This window comes from Carlito syrichta, unplaced genomic scaffold (assembly GCF_000164805.1).
Source record: "Carlito syrichta isolate Samal-C Ts95f unplaced genomic scaffold, Tarsius_syrichta-2.0.1 Scaffold308136, whole genome shotgun sequence".
NCBI lineage: Eukaryota > Metazoa > Chordata > Mammalia > Primates > Tarsiidae > Carlito > Carlito syrichta.
This window is the reverse complement of record NW_007252232.1, coordinates 631,100-643,808: the sequence shown is the minus strand read 5'-3', so window position 1 is coordinate 643,808 and position 12,709 is coordinate 631,100. Positions and strand designations below refer to the sequence as shown.

General features: G+C 33.8%; 1 protein-coding gene across 3 annotated transcripts in view; it reads right to left on the bottom strand.

Annotated features, from left to right (window-relative positions):
- Positions 1-1,114: 1,114 nt before the first annotated feature.
- TMF1 (TATA element modulatory factor 1) overlaps positions 1,115-12,709 on the bottom strand; it is a 29,380-nt gene continuing 17,785 nt past the window's right edge. The window contains exons 10-17 of one of the 3 annotated variants that reach the window (XR_002482368.1): positions 12,212-12,368; positions 7,560-7,752; positions 6,643-6,712; positions 6,336-6,428; positions 5,414-5,515; positions 4,975-5,127; positions 3,165-3,286; positions 1,115-2,428 (exon numbers count right to left, since the gene is read on the bottom strand). Coding sequence is in view for 2 of the 3 variants with exons in the window: in XM_008065033.2 (XP_008063224.1) it covers positions 2,285-2,428; positions 3,165-3,290; positions 4,975-5,127; positions 5,414-5,515; positions 6,336-6,428; positions 6,643-6,712; positions 7,560-7,752; positions 12,212-12,368 (1,038 nt within the window). In the remaining variant the exon portion in view is untranslated. Of the gene's footprint in view, positions 2,429-3,160; positions 3,291-4,974; positions 5,128-5,413; positions 5,516-6,335; positions 6,429-6,642; positions 6,713-7,559; positions 7,753-12,211; positions 12,369-12,709 lie in introns of all 3 variants that reach the window. The other 2 variants (XM_021716058.1, XM_008065033.2) reach the window with 2 other exon arrangements.

Here is a 12,709-nt window from a genome sequence, read left to right as displayed (position 1 = left end):
GACAAGATGTTTAAAGAAAACAGCAAAATACAGCAAACAATACTCAATAGGTATTCTGCCACCTACTGGAGTGTTTCAAGAAACTCAGTACATTTTCTCAGCTTTTAATTGTATTGAGAGAACTTGGTGTATAATAAAGATCAATGTAAATATCAGCTATCAATTTAGAGTAATATACAGTAATATATAGCCTGAAACATAAATAGCTGCCATTTTAAAATAAATTTTGAAAACTTTAAAATTTTAAGTTAATTGAATTTATTGTTAATAAGGATTAAGAAAAAAGAATGTTTAAATTATAAAATTAAAAGGTATAGGAGAGTTTTCTCTACTGAAGTTTTTTTCTACTAATGGATATTTTAAAAGGATAATTCCATAATTTCTCAGCTCCTAGTTTCAAATGCTTAACAGAATTTTGTGACTTAAGTTGCCCATACAGTAGTACCCCTTTATCCACAATTTATCTTTCCAGGTTTCAGTTATTCACAGTCAACCACTGATTATAGGTGAGTACTGTAAAATAAGATATTCTGAGGATGAGATAAAGACACCACATTCACATGGCTTTTATTCCAGTATCTTGTTTTAGCTGTTCTATTTTATTATTAGTTGTCATTAATCTATGTGTCTAATTTATAAATTAAACTTTATCATAGGTATGTATGTATATATAGGACAAAACATAGGATATACAGGGTTCTGTACTATCTGTGGTTTTAGGTATCCACTGGGAGTTTTGGAACATATGCCCTGTGGATAAGGGGAAACTACTGTCTTTTCTAATTCTATATATTTCTTACTGCTCATCAGTCTTGCCAGTCTACCCCTGAACATTAAAAACAAACAAGCAAACGAACAAAAAAACAACAAGCTGATCAAAAGCTATTAGACTGCTTTCTCCACTAAAATTTAGAAAATTAATTTTATGAATCTTGCTCACATTGAAAGAATATTTACTAAGGCTACAAATCAGAAACCCAATGATAGCAACACTGTCTGGAATGCAAAAAGAACAAAATTGAGGTCTCTTGAATTGCCCTGAAAAGCTCTCCAAATTCTTCAAGATGGCAAACTTTGTAGTTATACTCCAAAGTACTAGTGTTTAAAATTCAACTAAAATTTAAATGAGTTTTTTATTTGCAAGTAAAAATACTTACATAACTTTTAGTAATAAAATGTATCAAATATTTACAGGTTTAAAACACAGTCTGGTTAGTTCTTGAAGAAAATAACATTTAGAAGAAGGCATAGTTATTTTCTAAAGCTATTCCACGCTATCTTTGTGTTTAAAGTTTCAAGAAAAGGATAAAATGATAAATCACAAAGAATTATAAAATGCCAAATTCTAGTTAACTCCTATAATTTTTCTATTCTGTTATGAATAGTCTATAATATCAAACATTCATTTTTAATGTGCCAAAAATACGGGTTTATAAACAAGTAATTTTTAAAGAGAAAATCATGTTAAGAATTTTATTATATTAATTCTAGGTCATTTTATTGGGTCATAAATCAATACCACTTCAAAATCATTTAAATGTTACTGATGCCATCACAAAATTATAAATATTTTTTCCACTATCCAATTATGCCTAGATAACTTTGATTATGTATAGTTTTATCTAGATTGGTACCAAAAGGTACCAAAATTTGTATAGTGTAGTCGTGAAAGTTGGATAAAATAAATTTTCAGACCAAAACAGTTTTTCAAAGTTTAAATTATTCACTCTTTAGATTTCAGACAGTGGGTGACTTTTACTTTTAAAGGAAAAAAATTAGTTTAAAATTTAATAACCACAGGTTTAATAACTTTTTAAATTTAACACTTAATGTACATTTTCATAAGGAGTAATTATGTTGAAGATTAAAATGTGAAAGATTTCAAAGTTTCGATATGTTAATATTACTCTTTAAATATTTTCAATATATACAAACACATATAAATTATAGATACAACTAGTATATATCTATAATACATATATGAATACCATGTTCCTTCCCTAGCATACTGACATAAAGATAAATCAATCTCTGTGCTATTTAAGGCAAAACAAAAGAAGAATGCATTAAAAAATAAATCTTTAAAGAATAGTTTCAAAAATAAAGTTCAAATATTACGTAAAATAATTTAACTGTAAATATTACTACATACTGTAAAAGTTTTTAAAAAAAATTTTTCACTCTACAGTAAATTCCATTTTCTAATTCTATAAAAGAATTTATTGGAAGTCTGCATTTAGATATGTAAATGTTTACATTCAGTTTGATGGGAATTTTTCACAAGTTAACTCAGTCGCTGTCTTAAAAGTTCATCTATTTGAGTCTTATACATATTCTTTACATCTTCAAGATCTAATCGAAGTTCTTCTGCCTCTTCTGCTTTTTCTCCATACATCTGCAGAATAGTGTTGTATCTTTGATCCAAATCCTGCAAAATGTATTTGTTTATAATTTCAAAAATAACCATACAAATCATTTTTTATTTTATATTTATATTATCATACATGGTTCAAGCATTAATACATTTAATTTAATCAAAAGTATATACTCATCTCTTTTAAAAATTAAACTTACAATCCAGTCTATGTCTAGATAGCAAAAAAATAAAGAAAGAAAGAAAATAACCAAACTAGATAGCTATCAATTGTACCATATCTCTTCATTAAATCTACAATTGTTCCCATGTTTGACCTAGTCTCTCTTCTCTTCCATTAATTTAAACATACTTGATGAAATTTCAGTCTCTCTGGTTCATTGTGGTTTAAGTAATACCTGGCATTTACCCCACAGGAAAAGTCGAAAGAAAACATATTCTCATTTATGCTTTAACAGTATCTCCTAACATCCTAATATAATAATTATAATGATTCATGACATCAATCAACTAAGTACTACAAAGTTCAATGTTATAAATAAGCCTTGGCCAAATATAATCGAGTTATTTTCCTATACCACACAACTGTGAAAAGTCCTTTGAATATGTAATAGCACAAGCAGGATAAAATATTCATTTTTAACGTTCTTTGCTCAAATAGCAATATTCTACTTTCCAAAGAATTCACTAAAGCATACATATATGCATTTTTTATAAATTAAAAATATTAAGATTTAATGTAATTAGATTAAAATATCTTAAACTCTTCCTTAAACTGAAGCATACTTACTCTTAGCTGAGTTCGAAGTTTGGGTATCTCCTTTACTTTCTCTTCAAGTTCATCATTTTGATTTGTTAATTTAACTAGCTCTTCAGCCATTATTGATCGAGTTTTTTCTAGATTTCCAATTTCTAGCTGGGAAACATTATCAAAAACCAGTTTAAATCAAAACATATCTTGTTTAATACTCCCACTAATATAAACATATTTAAGGTGTTATTTTTGAAGAAACAAACATGTCAATACCTAACCCTGAGCTCTTTCTTCAGTAAAGGATACAGTGGGGAAAAAAGGGTCCTTCCTGAGAGTTATGCCTTTTACAGGGTTTAGTATGCAACAGCGATAGAGAGGTAAAAAAATCTAATTATCTGTTTGAAAAGACAACCATATATTTTTTGCAAATCTAAGGAAATTACATACATTTCAGTTATTCTAAACTACAAGAACCCAGAGCAATAAAAATATGTTAATGCAGCCCCAAAACAGTATCATGCAGCCCCAAGCACAGTATAGTGAGCTTATACAAACATATCTGGATTAAGATTATTCTATTTTTTGTCAATTCCAGTTCTTCTTTAACTGAGTAATATTTTCATAGAACTAAATGTATATAATGGGAATAGAAGTTTTCTTTACTTATGAGTATATTAAGTTTAACAGTGAAAACGGTTACAGGTTGAGTATTCCCTATCCAAAATGATTGGGACCAGAAGTATTCTGGATTTCTAATTTTTTCAGATTTGGGGATATTTGTAATATACACACACCAACACACACACACACACACACACACACACACACACACAGTTACTGGTTAAGCATCCCAAATCTGGGAATCTTAAACGCACCAATGAGCATGGTGTGAGCTCAAAATTTCAAATTATGGAGTACTTCATATTTTGGATTTTTAGATTTGGGATGCTCAACCTGTAAAACGCTTTACCATTTAACATACTGCATAAAGTTTTTAAAAAGAATAAAAGATAGGATGTGAACATGCTCCCTCAACAACTCCTGTTGATTCCTTCCATGTGCAGGGTATAACAGTTCTAACCGCTCTCATTCCTTTTGCTCAACTCTTCCTTGCTGGAAGAGTTGGAACAACATATCTAAGTGATAAATCTGAGAAGAAGCTGGGCTCGGTGGCTCAGCCTGTAATCCCGTGCTTTGGGTGGCTGAGGTGAGTGGATTGCCTGAGCCTGAGGGTTCGAGACCCGCCTGGGCAACTTGGCGAGACCTCATCTCTACAATAAATAAAAAAAATCAGTTGGGCATGGTAGCGCGTGCCTGTAATTCCGGCTACTCGGAAGGCTGAGGCGGAAGGATTGCCGGAGCCCAGCAGGTCGAGGCTGCAGTGGCCGGGAGGGGCCACTGCACTCCAGTCTGGGTGACAGAGTGAGACTCTAACTCAAAGAAAAAAAAATCTGAGAAGAATAAAATGGGCATACCTAGATCAGCAACTTCCCATTTGCTGTTGGGAAAGAGTTGTCTGAGAAAAGGAAGCATTCTGTGCTCTTAGGTACTAATGTCTTACCTGGGGAGGCCACAACACATGGGGGCTTGTTCCTGTTCAGCATTTCCTGTGGCAAAGCAGATAAACCTGCCTAATCCTGGCAATTAACAGACTTGTTAGGCTCTTATCCTTAGCTAATTTCTCCAACAAACATTTATCATTAATATATGTGATATATTTTGGGTTTCACATGCCACACTATTTCACCTTATTTCTCAATTTTCTCAGAATTCAGGTGGAAATGAAGGTACTATTTATTGGGCCCCAAAATCTCAACTACTTATAAAGTACAAACTTTTCCAATACCTGTAAATGAGTAATTTCTCCTTCCCTTAGCTTTAGTTGCGACTGTAGATTTTCAATAATGCTTGACCCTGCTCCCATCCTTACAGCATCATAAAGATTGCTTCCATTTGCTGATGCAGACATTGGTCCAAATGAATGATCATGAGACTCATCCTATATTCATTTAAAAAAGCACACAGTGATTCGGTTATCATAGATTGTGCTCCATTATTAGGTTCCAACAAAATGGTAATGTCAATTCTTGCTTTAAAATGTCTATGTTTTCTCAAACACAAAAAATATCTATATTTCCTCACTGCTAATAGCACTCTTCTACAAATATTCAGATAAACTGCCTATGAAATGGCAAGGTCATGGTGACAGCCAGTCAGCCATTTGCATACTCCCTTTATCATTATTCAGCTTAAGAACTAAGCACATGTAAAAAATAAAACATCACCTGAGATAGAAAAGATGTTTGTAGTCCTGCCATATCAACTCCACTTATAGAACTCGAGCGTGACATGGTGGGAGTGCTAGAAACAGAAAATGGCTTGCGTTCCTTAGGAAGTAAAATAAAAAATATTCAGCGCAGATTAAAGAGATAAATAGAGAAAGCAATTTCCATGTTAGTAATATGATTTCTAAAGTCTTATCAAAGATGCAATGTTTAGTAGTTAAAAGTGTAGACAGAATTGGTCAATTCATCCCAGGACCCATTTATATTACAACAATATAATTTGTTGATTTTTTAAAAAATAGAATGAGAATGTTTTTGTTGAAAAAAGTATATGAGCTAACTGCTTCATATTATATAACATACCACCAATTAAACTTATTTCTTTAATATAAAATTACAGATGAGTTTTGCAATTATCAAGTTTTTGGCTTATCCATTTTATTTTTTGTATATTTTTTTAAAATTCCAAATAAACTCAAAGCTAATTTAAATTTACATAAAGGTAGTTTTAATATATTATGTTAACTCCAAGGACACTACAATTCTTTAAATATAGAAAACTCACTTTAGAAAAATTACCTTTACCAGAAAGAACATGAACAAGGCAGTTTTACTCCTAAGATACCTATGGGCTAAATGAGGTACACTGGTTTCAGTACGAGACCACAAAATTCATTTAAAAAGGGGTAAGAGGTTCTGTAATTCAAATATTAGAAATCACAGATCTCTTCAGATATACTCAAATTACTTTGGGTTCATTCTGAGGAAGACACTGATTACACTACTAGATTTTACCACTATATTGATTTTAGGCATTAAAAAAGGTCCATATAAAGCACAGCTAAAATTACAAAACAATCAATGATTAACTGCAACATCTACTAAATGGTTACACTAAAAACAAACCAAAAAAATCACCAACCTTTTCTTTTAGTGCTTCTTGAGTAAAAATGGCTTTCTTCCTTTCTTGCTCAACTTTCATCCTTTCCATTTCTAACTGACTATTCAACAGTGTCTAACGGGGAAAGAGAGTTAGACAATATCTGTGATACTAGTTCATGCCATCAAAATAAGTCAATTTCAAAGCTAGGAATTTGTTTTACTATTAAAGACCAGGTTCCAAAAGCAGTGGCATCACCCATTTCAGCTCGTCCTCTCATTAGTTTGTTACCATCCCCAGTCGTTTCCTAAGGTAAACCTAAGAGATGAGCAAACATGAAAAGAAATACCTTTTCTTTCCTTGTCTCTTCAAGTGTTCTTGCATATTCATCTTTTAGGTTTTCTAATTCAACTTGGTACCTATTAAGCCAAAGGGAATTAAAGAAAACAAAAAATATGTTAGTACAAACTATTAAAAACTCACTACTTTATTAACTCCAGTTATATAATATTTAAAAGTCATTTTTATTACCAGCATGACGTCAGGAATTTTCAAATTATTTTCCAGATCATTTGGATTCCACTCAGAAGCCAAACTACAAGTGAAAAGCTCTAATTCTGTGCATTTTATTTATTAATGTTCTGGGTTAATATTTCATTTAAAAAGAAACTTTACAAAAAATGTTCGAGTATCACCATTCTATAATAAACTCAGAGTCTGCAAAAATTCATTAGGGAGATCTATGAAAATGTTTATAAAAATTCAGATATTTTACTTTATTAATCACTTTTACTTGACTATTTTTTTAAAAAGTAAAATTCCCAAGGAAGAAAATAACACACCAATCATAGCCTTAATACATATAATCTTAGATAGATGGATTTTACGTGTGGCTTCCGAGTACTAAGATATTTATTTAGAAAGACTAGAATGCTACTAAAACTCTTACAACATAAAAATAACTCCAATGAGTGGTCTCCAAAACTATTTGTGGTATTATAGGTCCCTTTAAAAATATATGATTAAAGGTATGAATACTTTCCCTGAAAAAATACAAATACAAAACATGTCACACAATTTCAAAAACCTATATGAGGTCCAATGAATCCCAGTATTATCTTGTCATAACATCTTATTACTAATGTCCCTGACTTTAAACGCTTTTAGTTCTCAGATCTATAAAGCTAAAAGCCAACAACATACTTTTAAAATATGCTTTAAAATATTGTGAAACTACCAAGAATATTACTCAAAACACATGCTCACCTATTATTTTCATCCTCCAGTTTTCTTAGCCTATTTTTCTCTGAATCTAGCTGGACCTGAAATCTACTGTTTTCTTGCCTTAAGAGAGAATTTTGCGACTCCACGGAAGACATCTGAATTTTGTTGGCAAGAAGTTCTTCTGTAGCTGCACGTTCTCTTTCAACTGCTGCTGCCAGTAAGGTCTGGGATTCACCTGATTGCAGGATAGAAATTTTAAAAATACATACAAATATACTCCAGAGACCAACTTACCAAGTTGATTCTGACCTCAAACTTTTAATGACACAAGTAGCCACGCTTACAACTGATAACTACTTATTGCCTAAGGCAGAAGTGCCTGCTGAGACATATAAACCAATCTTAACTCATACTTGCTCTATCATTCTTTTCCAAAGTATTTTACAAGAAGTCCCCTACATATGAACCTTCAAGTTGCAAACTATCAAAATGCAAACATGCATTCACATGTCCAATCACATAAGTTAGTTCATGTAGCTGGTGTACATTGTCATGTGCATGCATCCTCTACAAGTAGTAGTACTTTTGTGTATTTTACTGTACTAAAGAGTACAGTAGTACAATATCTTATTTTCAAGCCCAGGATGTAAAAGCAGCAGTAATGTACCTGGTACTGCTTAGAAGCGCCAAGTGATAATGATATACTATACTTTTCAAGGTACTACACTGTAAGATTAAAAGTGTTTCATTTTTTGTGTTTGCTTTTTACGTATTATTTGTGTGAAAAGTATCATAAATCTGTTACACATAATACTATATAGCCAATTGTGCTAGCTGGGTACCTAGGCTAACTTTGTTGGACTTATGAACACGCTCTTGGAATGGAACTCGCATGTAGGGGACTTACAGTAATTTTAAAGTGAAATCATACACCAAAAGAGCAGTGAATAAACAAATGACTCAGGAGCAATTGGATATCCATAGACCAAAAAAAAAAAAGAAGAAAAAAATCTCAGCCTAGACGTCACATCAAGTTTAAAAAACTCAAAATGGATCATAGTCTTTTTTTTTTTTTTTTGAGTTGGAGTCTCACTCCTTCACCCAGGCTGGAATGCAGTGGCACGCATGCTCACGGCCACTCCAGCATTGACCTTCTGGGCTCCAGTGATCCTTCTGCCTCAGCCTTCTGAGTAGCTGGAACTACAGACGCATGCTACCATGCTCATTTCTTATTTTGTTGCAGAGACTAGGTCCCGCCAAGTTACCAAGGCTGGTCTCGAACTCACAGGCTCAAGCAATCCACTCGCCTCAGCCCCCCAAAGTGCTGGAATTACAGGCTGAGCCACCAAGCCTGGCCAGATGATAGTCTATAAAAACATAGAACTATAAAACTTTGAGGAAAAAATACAGGAGATGATCTTTAGACTCTAGGTTTAGGCAAAAAGTTCTTAGATTTGATATAAAATAAGTCATAGACAGAAAGAAAAAGTGACAAAACAAAGACTTTCACAATTTTAAACTTTTGTTCTGTGAAGAGTATGAAAACACAAGCTACAGACTAGGAAAAAAATGGAAACTACACATCTAGGGCTAGTATGTAGAATATATAAAGAACTCTCAAAATACAACACAGAAAATATAAACAATCCAGTGAGAAAATGGACAAAAGTCATGAATAGACATTTTACCACAGAGGATGTACAAAGAGAAATTAAGGACATAAAATGAGGTTCAACATCATTAGTTGTTAGGGAAATGCAAATTAAAATCATAATGAATATGTTTACACACCGTCTAACTAAAAGGAAAAAAACTAGGACAATACAAAATGTTGGCAAGGATGTGAAGAAACTAGATTACTGTCATACACATAGCCATGTTGGAAACAGTTCGGCAATGTCTTTTAAAAAATAAAATAAACATGCAACTACTATTCAACCCAACATCTACACACTTGGGCATTTATCCAAAGAAATAAAACTTATGTTCACACTAAAAACTGTACATGAATATTCACAGCAGCTTCATTCCACATAATAGCCAAACCTGAATCAGCCCAGACATTCTTCATCAGAAGAATGGTTAAACAAACTGTGGTACATACATAGCATGGAGTAATACTCAGCAATAAAAGACTAACTACTGATACAAACAACAACTTGTATGAACCTCCAGTGAATCATGCTGAGTAGAAAAAAGTCAATCCCAAATGTCATATACTGTACAATTTTATCTATATAGCATCTCTGAAATGACAAAATTTTAGAAATGGAGAACAGATTACTGGTTGCTAGGGATATACAAAAGGGGAGACAGGTTGTATTTATCAAAGGGCAACATATGGGACTCTTATGGTGCCGGAACTGTTCCATATCTTGACTATAATGATAAGCCTACACAAGTGGTAAAACTGTACAGAACTTCACACACACACACACACACACACACACACACACACACACACACACACACACGAGTACCACTAAAACTAGGGACTGAATAAAATCGGTAATTATGTCAGTGTCAATACCCTGGTTGTGATATTATACATTGATTTTGCAAAATTTTCAAATTTGGGAAAACTGGGCAAAGTGCAAGGAAACATTCTATATTATTTCTTATAGCTGCATATGAATCTACAATTATCTCAATTACAATTTTCAACTAAAAAGGAGAAATGAGGCTGGGCACAGTGGCTCATCCCTGTAAACTCAGCACTTTGGGAGGCTGAGGTGGGAGAATTAATTGAGATCAGGCATTCAAGACCAGCCTGGGCAACAGTCAGACCTCATCTCTACAAAAAAACTGTTTAAAAAAATTAGCCAGGCATGGTGGTGCACACGTGTAGTCTCAGCTAATGGGGAAGGCTGAGGTGAGAGCCTCATTTTAATTCAGGAGGTCAAGGCTGTAATGAGCCAGGACTGTGCCACTGCACTTGACCTTAGACAATAGAGTGAGACCTTGTCTCAAAACAAAAACAAAAACAAAACAAAAAAACAGTGGGTAAAACTCTGAGATTTGACTAAGGCAAGAATTCTCACATTTTTTCTCCACCTAAGTAGACCTAATTTCATATTTTACATTCTATATTCCTTTTAATAGTATTCTATGGTATGTCTGTCCTGTGGCTTTGCCTATATTCCATCATAATACAAGATATCCCCATGGGAATGTATACTCCAGTCTAAAAACCACAAAATTACCAGCTTGCTAAATAAACTTTTCACTTCAAAAGTTATCCATTTCAGAAGTCTCATATTTCATATCACATTGGTCTCAAAAAAGTTCTTATAGATAAATGACAGACATAAAATTTATGATTATAAAATGTGCTTTATTTTATTTTATACAATGCTTTACTCACTCAGTCTGGAGTGCAGTGGCACAATCATGGTTCACTGCAGCTTTGAACTCCTGGGCTCAGGTGATCCTCCTGCCTCAGCCTTCTGAGTAGCTGGGACTATAGGCATACACTACCAGGCCTGGCTAATTTTTCTATATTTTGTTGAGAAAGGGTCTCACTTTGTAGCCAAGGCTGGCCTTGAACTCCTATCCTCCAGTGATCCTGCCACCTTGACCTCCCAAAATGCTAGAATTACAGGCAGGAGCCACCGCACCCAATCAATGCCTATATGTTTTTAGATATTTGAAGATTCATCTAGTTCAGTACATTTTTTAAAGTAACTGTATCTTTACCTGGACAAAAATCTTACATGAAACTCCAATTTTAAAGACAGACAAAGGAGGTCCTATTTTTATTAAAGCAACCTGAGGAGCCCAGCCCCTTATTTATCAAGCTTAGCTCTTGCTATGACAGCAGCTCCAAAGGCATCCAGGAGTCCATAGAATACCATCAGAAAGCCCTACCAATCTATTTCACCTCTCCTGATTCAGAGACTTGCCCAGAGAAAATGTTTGGAACAATGTAAGTGGCTTGCTCCAGACTGTTTGACTAGATGACTCAAAACAAAATAAAACAAGACAAAGCACCCTGAGTCCATGTCTCCTGACCCCCATTCAGGTCTGCTTTCAACACTGTACCGTGATCTCTCAAATTACAGTTAATTTTAGGTACAGAAGGCATATATGAATTTTTCATGAATTTGCTAGCTTCTGGGATATCGGATATATACATACACTACCTATCTGTACTTGAAGAGAAACATCTTGGAACAATAATTTTCTTTTTATTAATAGCACAGCAGGGCAACCTAGGTACGTCTGTAAAGAAGCAGAATATGGAATCTTAAGACTCCACGGCATCTCTTTTCTAGGGTTTGACATTAACTCTCCTTAGACCTATGTTTGCTTTTGGAATTCTACCAGTGATAAGAATCATATCTGATTTCTACCTCCTATACTGTTTCAGACTAGCTAGACAGGGGTCAGATACAGCAATAGGTAAGAAAAAAAAAAACTATAGTTTTTTCTATAAAAATGAATAAAAGGATGACATGGAAGTATTTTAGCCAGTATCTTGTGAAAGGGGGGAAACATGGTTTGAAGGAGATACAATGAAGGTATTAAAAATAAATATGGAAAAGGAGAAGAGGTAAAAAATCTACATGTTAGACACAAAATGTAACTATCAGAGCCAGTGAATTTCAATTTCATACCATTATCCTAATTAATTAATAATTCTCTAAACAAGGTGAAACGGTTTCTGCATCGAGCATAAAAACTGAAGCAGTTACCAAGTCTATCAGAAAGATTCTTCTCTAACTTCTCCCATGATGATGTCTGGGACCCTAGAGTTGCTTGCAAATTTTCTATTTGTCGAAGCAATGGTCTCGTGGTTGATGAAACACTTTGACTCAGTTCTTGGTTTCGATTCTCTGCTTCCTGGAGTCTCTGAATCATGAAATTCTTAAGTCATTACCACTGACAGCAATAAAAACACTAGCAAACCTAAACTTTATGATAGAGATTTCTGGAGAAATTAATTCCCATGACAGAATTATTAGCTTTTTAATTAAATTTTTGTTTTTCTTTTTTTTTTGAGTTGGAGTCTCACTCCATCACCCAGGCTGGAGTGAAGTGGCACACTCACAGCCACCCAACACCGACCTGCTGGGCTCCAGTGATCCTTCCGCCTCAGCCTGTAGGTGCAAGCTACACGTCCAGCTAATTTTAGATTTATGGTACAGACGTGGTCTCACCAAGTTGTCCAGGTGGTCTTGAACCCCAGGCTC